At 33.7% G+C, this 18,564-nt stretch overlaps 1 protein-coding gene across 1 annotated transcript in view; it reads left to right on the forward strand.

Annotated features, from left to right (window-relative positions):
- LOC131027197 (putative pentatricopeptide repeat-containing protein At3g23330) overlaps positions 1-12,598 on the forward strand; it is a 108,029-nt gene extending 95,431 nt beyond the window's left edge. The window contains exon 4 of the mRNA XM_059208216.1: positions 12,074-12,598. Coding sequence (XP_059064199.1) covers positions 12,074-12,598 — 525 coding nt within the window. The remainder of the gene's footprint in view (positions 1-12,073) is intronic.
- Positions 12,599-18,564: the final 5,966 nt, after the last annotated feature.

The following is an 18,564-nucleotide window of genomic DNA, read 5'->3' on the forward strand; positions in this document are numbered from 1 at the left end:
TCTGGCCTCAAGTCTTTTGTATAAGTCATCAAGAATTTCATTTATGACTTCCATCAAAAACTTTTTAAACATGTCCATGTGTAGTATTACACTTTCCTCAACTTGCCCTTTCTCATCAGCCGATAGGGTGTCATAAATTTTCCCTATGTTCTTCAGTTTTCCTTCCTCTATGATCTCATTTAACAAAATGTCTAGAGGTGCTAAGTCAATTTTTGCCCTTTTCTTTTCCTTAGAGGTCAACTTTCTTTTAGGTGTGACCTTCCTGACTAGAGATCTCACAACTTGTTCCTTTTTCCTTGTCCTTCTAGGTGAAGGAGTGGTTGCCGGTGAGGGATCTCTTTTCCTAACAACTCTTTTAAAAAGTTGTTGGCATATCTCCTTTTGAGGAAGTACCTACTGGTGATAGATGAGCTACTGGTGATAGATGAGCTTCAGGTTGTGGGGCTGCCAACTCATCTTTAGTTATGCAGGTTTTCTTTAATACATCTTCCTTAATGACTTTTGCTTGTCTGGATCCTTTCCTCACAACTGCCTCAACCTTTTTCACTCTTTTCTTTGATTGAATTTGGCTTTCTATGGTTTCAACACTTCCAAATATTTCTTCTTTAGGTTCATTGGGGGCTTCCAGAAGTGCTTTGGCATAAGTTTCAACTATGTGGTCTTCTATTTCATAGTCCATTTCTATTACCCAGATTGTCCTAGGGATGACTGCTTCCATCCATATTTCATCCTTTTTGATAGTAAAGCATATATCATCTTTGTATTTGTCTATAATTTCTTGAGATAACCTTGACCTTTTCTTCATTTTCATCTTTAGTGCTTGGAAAAAGTCATGAATGTTGTTTTCCATATTCTCACCCATGGTATTGAACAGTTCTGTCAGTTGCTTTCCTACCAGTATGTCATATCCAAATTCTTTATATCCTATATCGGGAACTTGTTTTGTTATATGAAGCATTAGACACACTAACATATTTCCAAATTTGAAGGTTCCTTTCTTATCCTTCTTTATCTTTCCAAGCTTGTCTATTCGTTCATCCTTTAGCCATCCACAAATGTCAATTTTTGCATTGTTGGTTATTATGTCATAAGCACTCTTAATGCATAAACTTGAAACTGAGTTGAGTCTATTGGCATGAGTGGCTTTGTAACCTAATATCATGCTTATGAATCTCACATTTGTATCCTTTACGTCATTAACCCTTAAAGATCTTTTATCAGATGTTGCACCTATTAGGTCAATGACTAAATCATTTGAAACTTTCTTGTTTTTATCTGGTCTTTTACTGGTGGCTGATAACCCTGTGACAGCCTTTACCACTTGCTTGGTGATCTTATGAATTGCATCTAACCAGAAAAATTCTCCATGAACTCTACTTAACACTATCCTAATCACATCCTTAGGAAATTTAGGAATACTAAGGATTTTTGTGAATCGTAGGATTTTAATGATTTTGTGTTCAGCTTTGTTATTGCCGGTATCATCACATATCTCAGTTTTGTACATGGTTTTGATTTCCTCATCTCCTAGCTCTTCAATATTGTAGTGAATATACATTCTAGGGTCTTCAGCATATATAACACCTTTAGGGATTTGAGAGAATGCACCTAAGGTATCATCCTTCTTTGCTATTTCAGGGACCAACTGAAATACGGGCCTAGGTCTTTTAATTACTTCCACAACAGTAGGGTTCACTATGTATTCAATTACAGAGGTGGATACCATGATGAAATACCTTTTTCTATCTTGGATGAATGATTGCTTGGAGTGTGCTTGCTTCTTGCTTGAAATGCCTTAGCTCGGAAATCTTCGCGATCTCTGAAAGTTTGAAATCATGGTGAAATGAAATGGAGCCAAAACCTTATTTTATAATGTCTTTTTTTGCTACCTACCACATTAATTGCTTGCCGGTAATGTATTCACTTAACTTTATTTGCCGGTAATAAGTGATTTTCAACTTTTTTTCTCTAACTGAGGGAATAATAGCACATGTGTCATTAGATTTCCAAACCCTCAAGACAATTTTCTTCAATTAGATGAAGAACTTCCTGCCGGTGGAGCACTGCTTTGTCTTGCTAGCGGAGCATCACATTGTCCTACCGGTGGAGCATTTGTTGGTTCTACCAATGGAGGAGTATTCCCAATATTTAGATCAGCTTTTCTAATCCATTGCTTTGAGAATTCTTGCTTAACCTCTTCAACCTTTTCTTTACCTTTCAAGCTAGTACTTTTGTTGTCTGTCGGTGTACCTTTACTTCTACAAAATTTAGTAATATGCCCAATCTTGTTACATGCATAACAAGTTACATTATTTTTCTGAATAGCTTTCCCATAACCTATGCCAGTTTGTGTTCTACATTGATTTGATAGATGTCCAAATCTTCCACAAACATAACATCTTACATTCATTCTGTAGTTTTCAGAGTTATGACCAACTTTGTTGCATTTGGAGCATTGACCAGTGGGAGGATTGATATTCTGATAATTCCTAGATCTACATTCATTTGCCCTCTGACAATATTTATTATAGTTAAAGCATTTTCCATTGAATTTATATGTGTTAGGAGGTATTACCGGTTTACTGTGATCCTGAGTATTTGCGGTACTGGAGCTTTCTCCAACTTCAAATCCAATTCCAGAAGTGTCACCTTTGGGTTTTTGATTCTTGAATAAGGTACCAAGTTCTTCTGAGCTTTTCTTGAATTTTTCTTTATGTTGATTTGCAGTTTCCAATTCCCTTTCCAAGATTTCTTTTTGTCTCATTAGTTCATTTGAGTCATTCTAAGTATGCATCAGATCTGTCTTCAACATGTCATTTTCATAGCTAAGTCTTGTGTTCTCATTTGCTGCATCACTTAGTCTTTTGGTCAATTCTTCTTCATTCTTCTTTTTGTCCTCAATCTCTTTGCAAAATCTCATTCATATCCTGCAGTTCATTTTTTGTTGTCATGATCTCTTGTTTCAACTTGCTTATCATATCATTAAGTGATTTCTTTTCATCATTCTCATTTTGCAATTTTTCACAATGTTCTCTTCTCTTATTTCTTGTAATAGTAAGATTTTCTTGAAGTGCTTGAATGATATCCTGAGTTGCTCTTAAATCATCTTATAATTTGATATTTTTCAACTTCTTTGCATCATAATCAGTAAGAGCTCCTTCAAGTTGCTTCATCAGATTTTCCATCTTTACCGGTGTCAACATCTTCCTCAAGCTATTAGGCTTCTGAAAATAGAGGACCACGCTCTGATACCAATTGTTAGGGTTCCCACAGATACTGAGAGGGGGGGGTGAATCAGTATCTGACTAGTATTCAAATTTTCTTAAGATAAAACATGCAAAACATAAACTAACAGTGTACCAGTATGCAAGAATTAATGAAAAAAATAGAATCAAAAACATCCACATGAAAAGAACACCATAACACAAGATGTTTATCGAGGAAACCTGGTGTGGGAAAAACCTCGGTGGGATTTGTGACCCACAATATTCACTTAATGGCCAATAAGAGAATATTACTTACAACAGGGGCCTGCACATGCAGGAAGGCCAATTGCCTAGAGCACACTGCTCAGTGAGAAGTCACACTGACTTACAATAAGGATTATACTAATCCAATGATCTGTACTACTTTACATTAGCATCTCCAATGCCAGATTGAGTATCGGTTCTTGCTCATTTCTTTACATATACCTTTGACCTATAATTTGCACATTAGGTTTGCCTAATAATTTTCTTTATGCTCGCTTACCTTACACCTACAAATGTCTACAATGATCTCTTTTATATATAAGAGTCATTTTACAATTTGCCAAGTCGGCTTACAATAATAAACAAAATATTGCATATCAAAAATCATGTCGGCGTCTATGTTGGTATACATCTTTTCTTCTATGTCGGTGCCGGTGCCGATGTAAAGTGGCTTTGCTGATGCCGGTGCACTGTCTTGCTTGAATAATGCTTTTCTAGTAGAATGTCTTGCCGGTGCCATAGGATTGCAAGGTTGCTATCAATGACAAAACCTTCAATCACACATAATGTCTCATTGGAGTGTCCATATGCCAACACTTGAATCTACCCAAGCTAGAGAAAACTCTTCTAGCTGGGAACTTAGGCTCTGATACCAATTATTAGACACAATGCACCACTGAGAGGGGAAGGGGGTGAATTAGTGGTTCACAAAACCTTTTTGTTACTGCAGTCCTTAGTGAGGAAACTAGTTGATGGATTTAACATAATGTAGACTTATTGGCTAGAATGAAGAGTAACTTAAATACACCCACACATAAGGGAACATCACATAACACCAGTATATACAAGGAAAACCCAAGATGGGAAAAACCTTGGTGGGAAATGCTGCTGGGGACTACTGCTCCAATCTAGCCTCACAATAAAAATATTGTTATAAAGTTTAGGGCACCAACCCAAGGAGCTACAACCCAAAGGAGCACCAACCCCTGCACCGAGCTACAACTCAGTGTTCACAAAGTAAAATTTAATTACATAAGTTGTTATCATGTTACAAGTAAGTCTTGCAACCTTATCGAATCCCTTACCTTGTTGGTGGAGTGCCTTTTCTCCTTTACCAACTCACTCTTCTTCTTATTCTGTGCCTGCTACTTCTCTACTGGATCTACACCTCACTCTCAGCACATTACCAGTTTCACACCCTACTGGTGTAGTCACTATTGGTTCTTCTCTCCAACCGATTGAAAGCTTCAACCAGGTTCACTCTCACTCTCTTGCTCATTGAGCACTCAGCTAATCTAGTCTCTACCTGCCAAAGTTGTCCACTTTGAAATGGCACAATACTCCTCTATGCAACAACAAACTTAATCTCTTTTTCCTCCATACATATAGCCCAGATATCTCGTCAAAAACTAATTCAAAAAACTAGGCAGTTAGGGTTTCCTCACTATCCTCGAGGCATGACTAGATCCAATCAAATCTTGCATGATCTGATCTTTCTGACATAAATATGCCATCATCGTATCTCCTAGATCACGCCTTCCCTTCCTGCCAATACGATTCTTACCCTCATGGCTTAATCCCTCAATCAGTCATGATAGATCTTTCATGTTGTTCCGTTCATTGCCTCGAACTACTAAATCATTCAGGGCTGACTCATAGTTGTCTTCAAGACCTTGAGCCTCAAACCCCTTCAATCACTCTGCTGCAAGTATAGTGATTTATGTGACCTTTCATTAAGGCTGACCAACCCTACAACAACTCAGTCACTGTACATTCCATCTTTATTCGTATGCAGATTTGCCACAATGACTCCTTATGGCATCTATATCATCTATCTGCCAGCTTGGCACTTCAAGCTAGTCTAAGTAGGATCATCGACCAACCACCTTACTAGTTCCTTGCTTCTGTTGGTTTGCTAACCCTTTTGATCTCAAACATTCTACTAGTTACCTTGTCATATATGCTCTCATCTTGAACTATTGATGGAACACTCAAACCGGTCTCTGGATTAGTAAATCCAAAGTATGCTCATTCCCTTAAGTGGGAGGTCTTATACATCTGCACCTTGCTTAAATAACCGGTGGACTTACATACTGGTTACCACTCTTGATGACATTATGTCATCACCCTTTACTGAACTTCTTCTTTTAGTCAGGTCAGATTCCTCTATTTGTATCTACTCAGCCTTTTTCCTTGATCAATGTTGTTTCTTCTTCTCCCAGTTTGTCAAGGCAAGAAACACTCCACACTTCCTCTATAATAACATCTTAACACACCTCTTCTTTCAGTTTAGTGCACAACCTTGATCTTATGCATTTAAGGCATTCCCCCAATTCACCGATAGATTTGGTGTGATCCTTCAAGTGTTTGCCTTTACCTCTCCATTCTTATCTCATGAAACTACAATGCCTTCAAAGAATAATAAGAGATGAGCTCCACTTACTTGGTGGAGTGACACCTTGTCTTTTGCATCCTACAATGTTCTTCATAAGACTTCCTTGTTTGTGTAGCATCTCCTGAGATAGGCACATGAGATCTGATGTAAGCACATTCTTAGTTAATCATTGCTTTCTCATGATGACTGCATCTTCTCCCTCTAGTGTTGATGTGATTCAGATAACATTCTGCCTATTCATCACAGACAACTGCTCAAACACCTTTCTTTCTCATCACACAAGTTGTGCACTAACTTGTACCACTGGTGACCTCTGAGGTCAACTTCCTTACTACAACCGATGTTGTGCAACACAAGATGATATCCAAGATATCACATCGTGTACTCTCCTTAGCAGTGCTGCACTTATATCATGACAACTGGTGGTCATCCCATACTGGTTGACATCAATGACAACACAATGCCAACAGATTCTATGAGGCAATGTATTTTGTTGCACGCACGGAAAATTAAATGTCAAGCAATGTTCTCTAATCATATTTTTCATCAACAACTAGTTATTCTAATTTTTTATTGTGACATTATGTTTCAATTCATCCTTTTATGTTCGCAGTTAGAGAAGGATAATTAATTAGGTGCCTAGATGAGATCAAATAATAGTTTGCATCTACATGGAGGTGACATCAAAGTTTCTAGACAATTGCAAAATCTTTTAAAATTTCAAGGTTAATATGCTTTGTTTCATGAGTTGGTTGGTTCAACAACTTTTACTATTGTTTAATGAGCTATTTTGTCATGTGTTGGTATGATCCAACTATTTGTAAAGTACATTTTGTATAAATGTTAGTGGTGATAGTTGGATTTCTTTAATTTCCTATGTAGTCCCCTTTGGACTGATCTTTATTTATTTATGATTTTTATTTCCAGCTAAATAGATTAGGGCCAAAATATTCTTCTCCACAATGCTCTAAGATATGTTTACTAGTATGGATCTAGTTCATAATTGTGGACTAAATCCACTGGTAGGAACCTAACCTTCGTTGTACTTTAGAAAAATATGTATCTTAACATTGAAAAAATATATATCGACATTAATTTTTTAAAAGACAAGCATTTTTAATTAGTTGAGAGTTAACATTATTATAAATTAATCAAAACTTTTTAAATTTACATTAGTTATTACTATCTTAACAAGAATTAATAAATAATAAGTATAAATATTATTTATTAGTTCCTACCAAGGCAAGATACTAATGCATTCATTGACTTTTTTTCCTATTAGTTTAACCAATTGGCAATCAGAATTAAAATTTTTGAACACAAAATCTATAGTCTATATTTATTTTATATTTTACATAAAATAAAAAATATCAATTTTCTTTATTTCTATTTGTGATAGTAAGTAAAAAATTCAATTTTTCTTTATGTAAAATAATACATTTATTTGTGCATTAAATAACTTTAATAAATTGTACTTATGTGGGTACTCCAGTAAATGCTAAGATCAATAGACAAATGTAAAGTCAAATAGTTGTATTTCTTATGTTGAACATCATATAAAATATCCATGTGACACACATTAGTTGGTATTAACAATGCCTTCTTCCAATCTCAAGTGGTTAGATTCTAAATTCACCACATTTTCCTTAACTTGCAACACTTTTTTAAGAAAAAATTTAAAAGATTGACCATGTTACTTTTATCAAATCCTAAAATTTGAATTGATTTCCATTTGCAGTTATACAATTTAACTTTGACAAAAATGTGAGGAATATTTTATTATTAATATTTTGGATGGTACAAAATGTAGTGTAGAATTTTGATATTTGGTTGGGTTAAAAATATTTTGATTGAAATCTTGAATTAGTGTGTGGAATTGATATATTTTTCTTTAGAATAACATATAAATAACTCTTTCAAATCTTTCTCATTATAAATCCAAATATAGGGGAGAGGATCCAGAACGTGTGCACCCTAACTTCGGGGGTCCACATGCACGCCACATGGACCCAGAGACCAACTTTTCAGACCGCCCATGTAGACAACTGAGTTGGCAACCCAAAATCAAAAATTGACATGCCATCGAGGATTTTTGCTAGGTCAACATTGAGTTGTCCTCCAAGTGGTCCAAAAAATGCCACTTTAGATTGTCGATTAGAACGTGAGTGAGCCCACCCCCGAGACATGCCACACTTTCCATTTGCATTGAATGGGTTGGCCATGTTGTGATCAATCAATTTCACACCTTAACAACCATCTACTCCACCCAATTCTCCCATCATTGCATTCAAATTCCAACTACACTTGCATTAACTACACATCACCTTGCCTTTACTATCTCTGCTCGGTCACATTTTTTGAAGTGTTTGGCCTTCATTGCACCCAACCCCTCATACATTATCTCAAAGCCTATTAATTTCCTTCCCATTGAAGCTCTGTTAGTGGTTTTGTCAGCTGGCAAACCTGCTTGCCATGGAATGCCTTCAACCTAGATTTGGACCAAAACGTGCACACCCAAAAGCAGGTAACACCTCAGTGCATACCCTATTTCATAGAATTTTGTCTTCTTTTTATGTAACTTTTTTGGGTTACATTTCCATGTGCGGCTCCATTTTTTTTGTTATTCCCTTGCCACCTCCATTTCGTAGGTACAAAGCCGAATGATGAGGACGATGGGGATCTACTTGCAAATGTTGAATTAGCTCATTTCCCCTTCGACCTTGGTGAGGAATTTTTCTCACTAAGGCTCACAAATTTGCAATGTTTTATATTATTTTCTTTCAACATTTGTCCTCTTACTTGATCCTTTAAAAAGATTGTTTTAACTATTTGGCATTCTTCAAAAAAAAATTGTTTCTAAATGTTTGGCATTCTTCACAAAAATTTTCTAGTTGTATTTTTGTGTTTTTTGAACACAACATTTTGTGTTCATAAACACAAATACATAGAAAAGGGAATTGTACTCCTCTCTTCTAGTATTACTGTAATTTTAATGGTGACGTCTGAGTAAAAGTTTAGCTCATTTCATGGAACAATGAATATATTGGGAGATTTGGCATCGACTAGCAGCATCACTATGGTGTAAAGGTTTAATGGTTTTAAATTTTACCATTAATATTTAGGGATTTAATTTCACCATTAATGTTTCAAGGGTTTCAATCCTTTTGCTTCACTATTAATGTATAATGGGTTTATGGGTTTAAATGTTCATTTCATTTATGGATTGACTAGATTTAGGCTATTAATTTCACATTTACTATCAAAGGGGGTATCAGTTTTGATGGTTCACTATTAATGTATAATGGGTTTCTAGGATTAAATGTTCATTTCATTTATGGATTTTTCTTTTGGATTTAGGGTTTCAATTTCACATTTACTAACAAAGGGGGTTTCAATTTGAATGGTTCATTGTTAATGTATAATGGGTTTGTGGGTTTAAATGTTCATTTCTTTTACAGATTCATTGGAATTAGGGTTTCAATTTCACATTTATTGTCAAAAGGGTTTGAGAGCTTTTCAATGTTTCACTATTAATCTAAAAGAGTTCACATTTTTTATTTTATTGTAAATTGGGTTTGTGGGTTTCAATGTTGGCTTTAAAATTCACTTCTAAATCTTCCATTTTCCAAGGGGTTAACTCAATGCTCCATTGTGTTCCTTGTTTGAGGATTTAAATCAATGTGACCACTTTGAATCAACTCCTTCAGTTTCAATTTCAATGTCGAACTATTAATGTATAGGGTTCACATTTTCAATTTTATTATCAATTGTGTTTGATGGTTTCCAACTTGACTTGATTATTGGATTCACTTCATTCATTATGGGATTCACCTCATTCATTATGGGATTCACTTCATTGTTTTAGGGTTCACTATAAAAGTAATTTGGATTGCACATTTGCATTGTGTTCATTCTCATACGGTTTACATCTTCACTTTTTAAAAAAGAATATTATCTCAGTGTATAAATCAATGTTTCAATGTTGGATTTGAAATTCACTTTTAAACCTTCCATTTTCAGAGGCGTTAATTCCATGATCCATTGTGTTCATTGTCCAAGGATTTAAATCAATGTGACCACTTTAAATCGGCTCTTTTGGTTTCAATTTCAATATTGAATCATTAATGTATAGGGTTCACATTTTCACTTTTATTGTCCAATGTGTTTGATAGTTTCCAAGTTGACTTGATTAATGGATTCACTTCATTCATTATCAGATTCACTTCATTGTTTTAGGGTTTATTTTAAAGTATTTCAGATTGCACATCTGCATTGTGTTCATTCTCATGTGGTTTACATCTTCACTTTTCTAAGTGGAATATTGTCACAAGGTATAAATCAATATTTCATTGTGTTCGTTGTCTGAGGGTTTAAAGCAATGTGAACACTTTTACATACTCCTTGGTTTTCAATTACAATTCTTCACTACTAATGTATATATGGCTTCAAAATTTTCACTTTTAATTTACAATGTATTTTATGGGTTTCAAAGTTGACTTGATTTTGGTATTCACTTCAGTTAGGGTTGAAATTTCACTTTTACTATTAAAGGGTTTAGGGCTTATAGTTCAATATTAAAGTAATTTGCATAGCACTTCTACATTATGTCCATTTCCTAAGGGTTTACATTCTAATTTGTTGCAATCACTTTACATGTATCATACTTTTACAAATACTTGCCAAATTTCATTTATAGTTGTGAAGTTTATTGAATACATTATGTATGCCCATGTACATAATTAATTATTAGGAATCCTTGAACCCTTAAACATTAATAGTAAAATTGAATCCCTTAAGCATGTATCGCTATAAATCAAGCATCTACCTATAAGTATGTACATGTACATGCATATATGTATGTACATGTATATATATATACATATATATATATATATATACATATATATATATATATATGTGTATACATGTACATGCATATATGTATGTACATGTATATATATATACATATATATATATATATATATACATATATATATATATATATATACATATATATATATATATATATATATGTGTGTGTGTGTGTGTGTGTGTGTGTGTGTATATATACATATATATATACACACATATATATATGTGTGTATATATATATATATGTATATATATATACATATATATACATATGTACATATATATATATATACATGTTAGTTCCATTTTTAACAGTAAAATTTAAAAATTTTAGGTCAGACTTTAAAGTGCTAAAATCCTTGAACTAATAATCTCATGGCCGAAGAAGTTATAAATGAGGGGTTTTAAAATTAAAAAAAATTATGATTTATTATCCTTCTTGATGAGTGTTGTCAATACAAGTTAAAATACCCATGCATTCCATCCGTGAAAACTTAGTTGTTAAAGCTCATTCATCGAGGATTTAACAAGTTGGCCAAGTTTGTTCAAACACTTTCAATGATAAAGTCTTCATCGGCAAGTTGGTTTATTTTCTAAAGAAGCCAATATACTTATATGAGACATATTTTCAAAGTTTCACTTAAAAAAATTCTCAATATTCCAAAGTTACCAACATAGCAACTCATTAATATCATTGGCAAGTTGTAGCACTTTCAAAAGTCACTAATTGACTGAAGATGTGGACGATGAATGAAGTAATATTTGTAAGATTGCCAACTTTGCAAAGTATAGAAAAACACCGATGCACTCTCAAAGTTAGTTATTCTAACTCATTTATTGACAATTTTATCAAGTTGCCAAAGAGCTGATGCATTCTTAAGCGAAAAGGTCGTTATTATTTCATCCATGATTGAGAAAAGTTGTGCAAGCTTCTAAAAGCACATATGCATTTTTCAAGGAAGAGTTAGTTATCATAACTGATTCTTATATTTCTTTGAAACTACATGCACTCAGTAAAACCAACTTGGTAACCATCAAGAAAATTTAAAGTGACAGTTGCGAAGCCGAGCTCTACAATCTTTGTCTCCATCCTCTCTGCCTGTGCAAAATGGAAGCTTTCGAATAGGTTACGTTCACCCATCAAAATGCCTCAAATCGATGTGATCTCATGAAATGCGATGACTACAAGACATGCACAAAATAAACTTGGCAAAAATTCTTTAGAAACTTTCAAGCAACTGCAAATTTCGTGTTGAACGTGAATGTAAAATGTGGAAGCATACACAAGGCATATGAGTTGTTTGACAAAATGACTCAATGAAGTGTTGTCTCATAGACTGCTATGATTGTTGCATATGAACAAAATAGCCTTGTGGAAAACTCTTTAGAGATTTTTAAGAAAATGCAGTTGGCAGATGTAGAGCTCAACTTAGCAACCTTTTCCAGCATCCTCCCTGCGTGTGCCAAAATGGGAGCCTTGGATGAGGGTATGGAAATCCATCGAAAAGTATTTGAAGACAGATTTTCTTCAAATGTTATAGTTGTGACAGCCTTGATAGACATGTATGCAAAATGTGGAAATCTACAGAAGGCACATGAATTGTTTGACGGTATACCTCAACAAGATGTGGTTTCATGGACTGCAATTGTCGCTGGATATGCACAGAATGGGTTTGTTGATAAAGCTTTGGAGATATTCAAGCATATGCAATTTTCAGGTGTAAAGCCCAAATTCAACAACTTCTGCCAGCGTTCCTCTATGCCAGTGCTAAGGTTTGGAGTAGGCTGTGAACGTCCATCATCGAATGACTTAGTCGCTATTACCTTGGCCGATATGAATGCAGAGTGTGGAAGAACATAGAAAAAAAATGAATGAGCTGTTTGAGTTGTAGACTGCGCAAAATGGAGATGTTGAAAAAGATTTCAAAACTTTCAAACAAATGCAATTTCCAGAGGTAATGTCACATTTCCCAACCATTTCATAGGGCTCTTCATGTCTTCATAGCAATGTATGGTCATGCACTAAAGCATCTTCAAAGGAAAAAAATCAAAGAAATGTGGTCTCATGACAACCAAAGATTGCAAGATATGCACAAATCAGTCTGTTAAAAGAAAGTCTTTATAAATTTTCAAGTCGATGCAATTGGCGGGTGTAAAGACAAATTCTGTAATCTCTGCTAGCATCCTTTTGCCTTTGTTAAAACTGGAGTTTTGTAATAGCACAAGGTAAGAATGTAAGTATAGACAGGGTGAAGAAAAGGTTTCAAGGTGGCATATTGGTTTTGTCAACAAGTTGGTAACTCTTCCTAGGTTGCCAAAGTAAAGATTCTCACACATACCATAACGTCGATGAAGAGGGAGAACAAAGAGTTAAACATTGCCAATACTCCCTAAATTGCCTATGAAAGATGTTAGTTTTAACTATGTCCTAGCAATCAACATTATCACCCAAGAATACAAAGTAAAGGAGAGGAATTGGTTGACATGTGTGTAGAATGTGTGTAGAATGACAAACATAGACATGGCATCATGAATTATTCAAAAGGATGCTTGAGAGAAACATTATTTCATGCTCATGGTATGGACACCCACTGAAGTACACCGAACAAGCCATGAAAGAATTTGCATAGAAAAAGATCCATTTGACAAATGCCTCCAAAACATGTCATCTCATGGAGGAAAATGAAATAATAACAGGTTTCACACAAAAGACATATTAGAATGAATTTAAAAGCTTATGAGAAGATATGTAAAAAAAAAATCCCAAAGTCAATTTCCGGAATCTTGCTGATGTGGAGATAAAGAGAAGTGCAGGAAGTATTGACAGAATGTGACAAAGAATGTATAGATGTATATAAATTTATCATTTAGCGAATACATTCAACTCTTCTCACTTTAATGTCATGTTAAGATGGTTATGGGGAAATGTGAACAAAATATGCAATATTTTGAAATAAGTTAGTCACATTGATGCAAGACTCCTTGGTTTTTGGAAGGTGTATTCATGGAAGCAAAAGATGCTTAATGGGATAGTTGAAGCACATATTTACTTGAAGAAGATGTGTTGGCAAAAACTACTTCTTGATGTCAATAAAGATGAATAGATGATGAGACGGTCACAAAGATCAATAAAGAAGATGAAGATGGATAAGTGCCTTACATTGGTCCTAACTTTAATGTTTTAATGTTTCAAGTTGATCTTTGTAAAAGTGACCTAAGTCACTTATTGTAATTAAAGTTAGAATTTGGGCTTTTCTTTTGTGAAAGTTAGGTCAATCCTAACTTATTTGTAAGGGGTAGTTTTTTAAGCATTGGATGAGGTAGTTATCCTAAATTCTCATTTTGGGTAGTTTTTCTAAGTAGTTATTTCTTCCAAAGTTGAGGAAGTTATTTCAAGTAGTTGAGGAGGTTATAAAGTAGTTATAAAGGTGGTTAGGGTAGTTACCTCAGGTGGTTACGACTTCACCTATATATACCTCATTATTATTCAATGTAGGGGATTCCACTTTTTCACAAGCTTTGTATAAGAGACTTGGATAGTATTATTCAAGCAATTAAGCAATAGAGATCAATTTGGATGTGTGTTCAACTTATTCTCATGGGTTATTATCAATGTTCTTATGTTTGATTGATGATTACCTAATGCTTTCCCTTTAACATTGAATGTGAAAAAGTTTATTTCAAGTTGTGGTATCTCAAACTTGATTATATGGAATTTATTTTAATCTAGATTCATACCTTATATGGCATTCAATCTTTCTTTATTGTTCGTTCTTTAAATTTTTGAAAAATCCAAATACCCCCATTATACGAGGGAGCTGCCCCTCTCAAACGTAGAGAAGAATTACCATTCTTTTGTTTTTGTGATTCTTCAACTGTTGTGAACGTTTTGTTGCTAATTACAGGGCAAAATAGAGTTTTTCAAGAAAGTTTCTTAAACCAACAAATCTGTTTACCAACAATACATATACATATGTATATATGTATACATATATACATATGTATGTGTATATATGTATATATGAATATATGTATATATGTATACATATGTACATATGTATATATATGTACATATATATATATATGTACATGGATGTGCATATATGTATGTACATGTATATACATATATGTATGCACTTGTACATGCAAATATGTACGTACATGGATGTTCATACACATATCTAAATATGTTCTTGCACATATGTGCATGGATGTGCACTCACATATGTAAATCCAAGGCAACTACATGTGCATGGATCTGCATGAAAATATGTAAATATGTGCATGCACATATGTAGATGTTTTCGGAGGTGACCAAGGGAGAGGATCCAAGACATGAGTAACCAGACTTTGGGGGTCCACGTGGCACGTAAAGTGGACCTAGAGACCAAATTTTCAACCCACCCACATTGACCGCTAAGTTGGCTGCCCCAATTCAAAACTATTTGATAGTAAAACTAACAATGTGAACCCTTTTACATTAACCACTCATGCATATAAATCAAGATGTCAAAATATGTATGTAGATGTATATGCATATATGTATATACATGTATATGAATATATGTATGTGCATGTATAGGCATAATGTCATGAACCATATTTATCTATAATTAGTTATTTTGAAAATGATTCTTATTTTATTTATTTATGAAATCAAAATGAAACGGAAATGGAATGTTTTAGTGAAATAGATGATAATGAAATAGGAATTAAAATGCAATGAAAAGATTTACATTGCATTATTTATGTAAATTTAATTGAATGATCAATATTATTTTTATGAAACTAGGGATCGTCATTGCTAATGAGCAATTGAGTGCAAGTGAATGTGGGAACATGTGAACACAGATGAAGGCAGGAACAGGGTTCAGATAGAGTTTTTTTAGCCCTTGGACTTCACTAGAATATATGGGAATCTCACACACCACATTATAATTTGCATCTTGCAAATATAGATGATTTAAATGACTTCATTTAAGTGTTTGATTAAATTGGAATGATGAATTTGGAATGAGTAGTTTTAATTGATAGATTGATTTAAATATTTGTACATGTATTTTGATATTTGTATGTGTATCTTGTGAATTCTATTTCCACTTCTTGATTATGATAATGATGTTTATAAACACACACACACACACACACACACACACACACACACACACATATATATATGAATTATATAATGTCTTGGAAAGAAGAAAAGATAATTAAATTTGAATTGATTTATTACTATATTTATATTTATATGTATATATAATTATATGTATTATATATATGATTTCGAATAAAAATTCGATCATACACATATATAGATACGTACGTAATTATTATATATGTAAATATATTTTTGAACTTAGATTATTTTGTTTTATGAAAATTCATTATTTATACATATATATATATATATACATATATATATACATATATATACATGTATATATATGTATATACATATATATATACATATATATACATGTATATACATCTATATACATATATATATGTATATATATGTGTATATGTATACATATACATATATATATGTATATATATATATATATAAACTCAAAAAGTGACTTATTTGAAAGCCACATATCTGATATGGTGGCGGGTTTTAATTTTCAAGTCATAGTTGACAAAGTATGTTACATTTTATTACATTTTATGAGGGAAGTCGATTCTGGTAAGGTCGACTTGGCATAGACTTAAATGTTGGAATCCAAGAACAATGAGAGGGAGGTGAATCAATGTTCTACCAAAATGATTAGTTTTAGCCTTATTAAACCATGCATAGACCAACTGGTATACCAGTACATATAGAATTAAAAGAAGTAAAGCAGCCAATAAGACAATCACATAAATGAACACCATAACACAGAGAATTATACGTGGAAAACCTCAAAGAGGAAAATGTACGGTGTGATTTGTGACCCACAATATCAATCCATTGGCCATATGAAGAGATATTACAAAATATAGGGGCTTGCACTTGTAGGAAGGCTTACAGCCTAGAGCACACTACTCAATCACAAAAGGAGCCTCACTAACTACATACAAATCGAGGTTACAATCCAGAGAAATGATTGAACTACTAGGTTAGCATCTTCTATGCTTGAATACAGTCCTGGTTAAGCTCTATCTATTCCGGTCTGAAACCCTAAACCCTTTACCAGAATACCCCTTACATAAATATCCTCACATACATGATCTCTCTCATATATTTTTCATCTCCTTCATTATTTCCTTCCTAATACATATTTGCATCCATATCATATCCTATCATTACATTACATATCAAAATGATCTAACTAACTGACCTATATACCCTTTACAATTTATCATGCCTTATGTTGGCTTATAGAGATAAATACAATATCAATATACATGTCGGCTAGATAACATAAATGCATGAATATAAAAAACAATTGTCGATGTCGGCCTCCAATACCGATGACCTAATTCGAAACCATGTCGACCTATATTTCTAGTAACCAAAGAATTCCTTTCAACATGTCAGTGTCGGTGTCAATTTCTGTGAAGTGCCTATCAGTACACAATTGAACCAAAATATGAAGTCAGAATAAATTGCCATGTTGCCATCAATGACTACATAGTGAAACCAACCAATTGAGTGTCGATTTTTAACAATCTCCCCCTTTGTCATTGATGGCAACACTCATGTGAAAAGTGGTCATGGTTTTCAACTACCGGTTTTATCCTGAACCTGCTCCCCCTGAGCTAAATATTCATCTATGATCAAAATAAAAAATACTCCATATCTCCCCCTAATGTATACAACTCCCTTTTTTCTTTTTCACATCTATATCACTCCCCCTTTGACATCAATGCCATCAAAATTTCCAAAAAGGATACCAAAAATCCAAAACCGGGACGAAAAATGAAAGATACTGTACAATGAATATCCCAACAATACCTTACCGGAGCTTATTATATTTGAAAATTTTCAGATAGGCCTTCTCCAAAATCTCTATCATTTAGCATAGAGATTTACCAGATTTGAAAGTGTCAGAAATAGATACAAGTCCATTTAGCATATCGGCAAATGACTCTTTATCATTTAACTTTGTCAGTGTGGGCTTACCAACCAGATCTATACAATCCTTATGTACACCAAGTGAATCCAACTGAGGAATCACCAAACCTATAAGACTTCTAGCTCTCCTTATGATTTTATCTTTTTATTTCTCAAGAGAAGAAACTCGGTCTTCTAAATCCAAAATCTGACCATCAATGGATGTAGTCAATGAATTCAATCCATCAAAAGAACTAGCTACACCTACAATTTTCTCTTGAGATTCCTTAATCCTCTTATCCAAATTAACTATAAGTAAATTTGTGTTACAACATACTCTGTAAATATTTGTACACTTCTTTAAATAATTATGTATCAATTTCAACTTATCATTGATCTTCTTCCTCTTAGACTCAATCACTTGATCAAACGTAGCTCTATTTTCCTGTGTGAACCTCTCCAGTGCTTATCAGTTTGAAATCTACTACAAGGACTGAAAATCCTTTGAAATATGTTCAATGATTATCTTCAGCTTGCCAGATGGGCTAGCTTCATTGCCAACTTGCACTCCGGGACTAGTCTATGCAAAATAGTGATAGATTGATCAATAATCCCTTTATCCATAGATCCCTCCTTCATTATTTTCTCTACAACCATCATCATGAGTTTAGTAGAATGCATCTTAGTTATGATTTAATTTTCAACCTACTAGGTGTCAATTGACAATAATGATGGACTCACTATTGGTTCCCTGTCAGATTCCTCTTTCTTCTCCTATGATGATTTAA

The sequence above is a fragment of the Cryptomeria japonica genome, chromosome 7 (genome assembly GCF_030272615.1).
Source record: "Cryptomeria japonica chromosome 7, Sugi_1.0, whole genome shotgun sequence".
Classification (NCBI taxonomy): domain Eukaryota; kingdom Viridiplantae; phylum Streptophyta; class Pinopsida; order Cupressales; family Cupressaceae; genus Cryptomeria; species Cryptomeria japonica.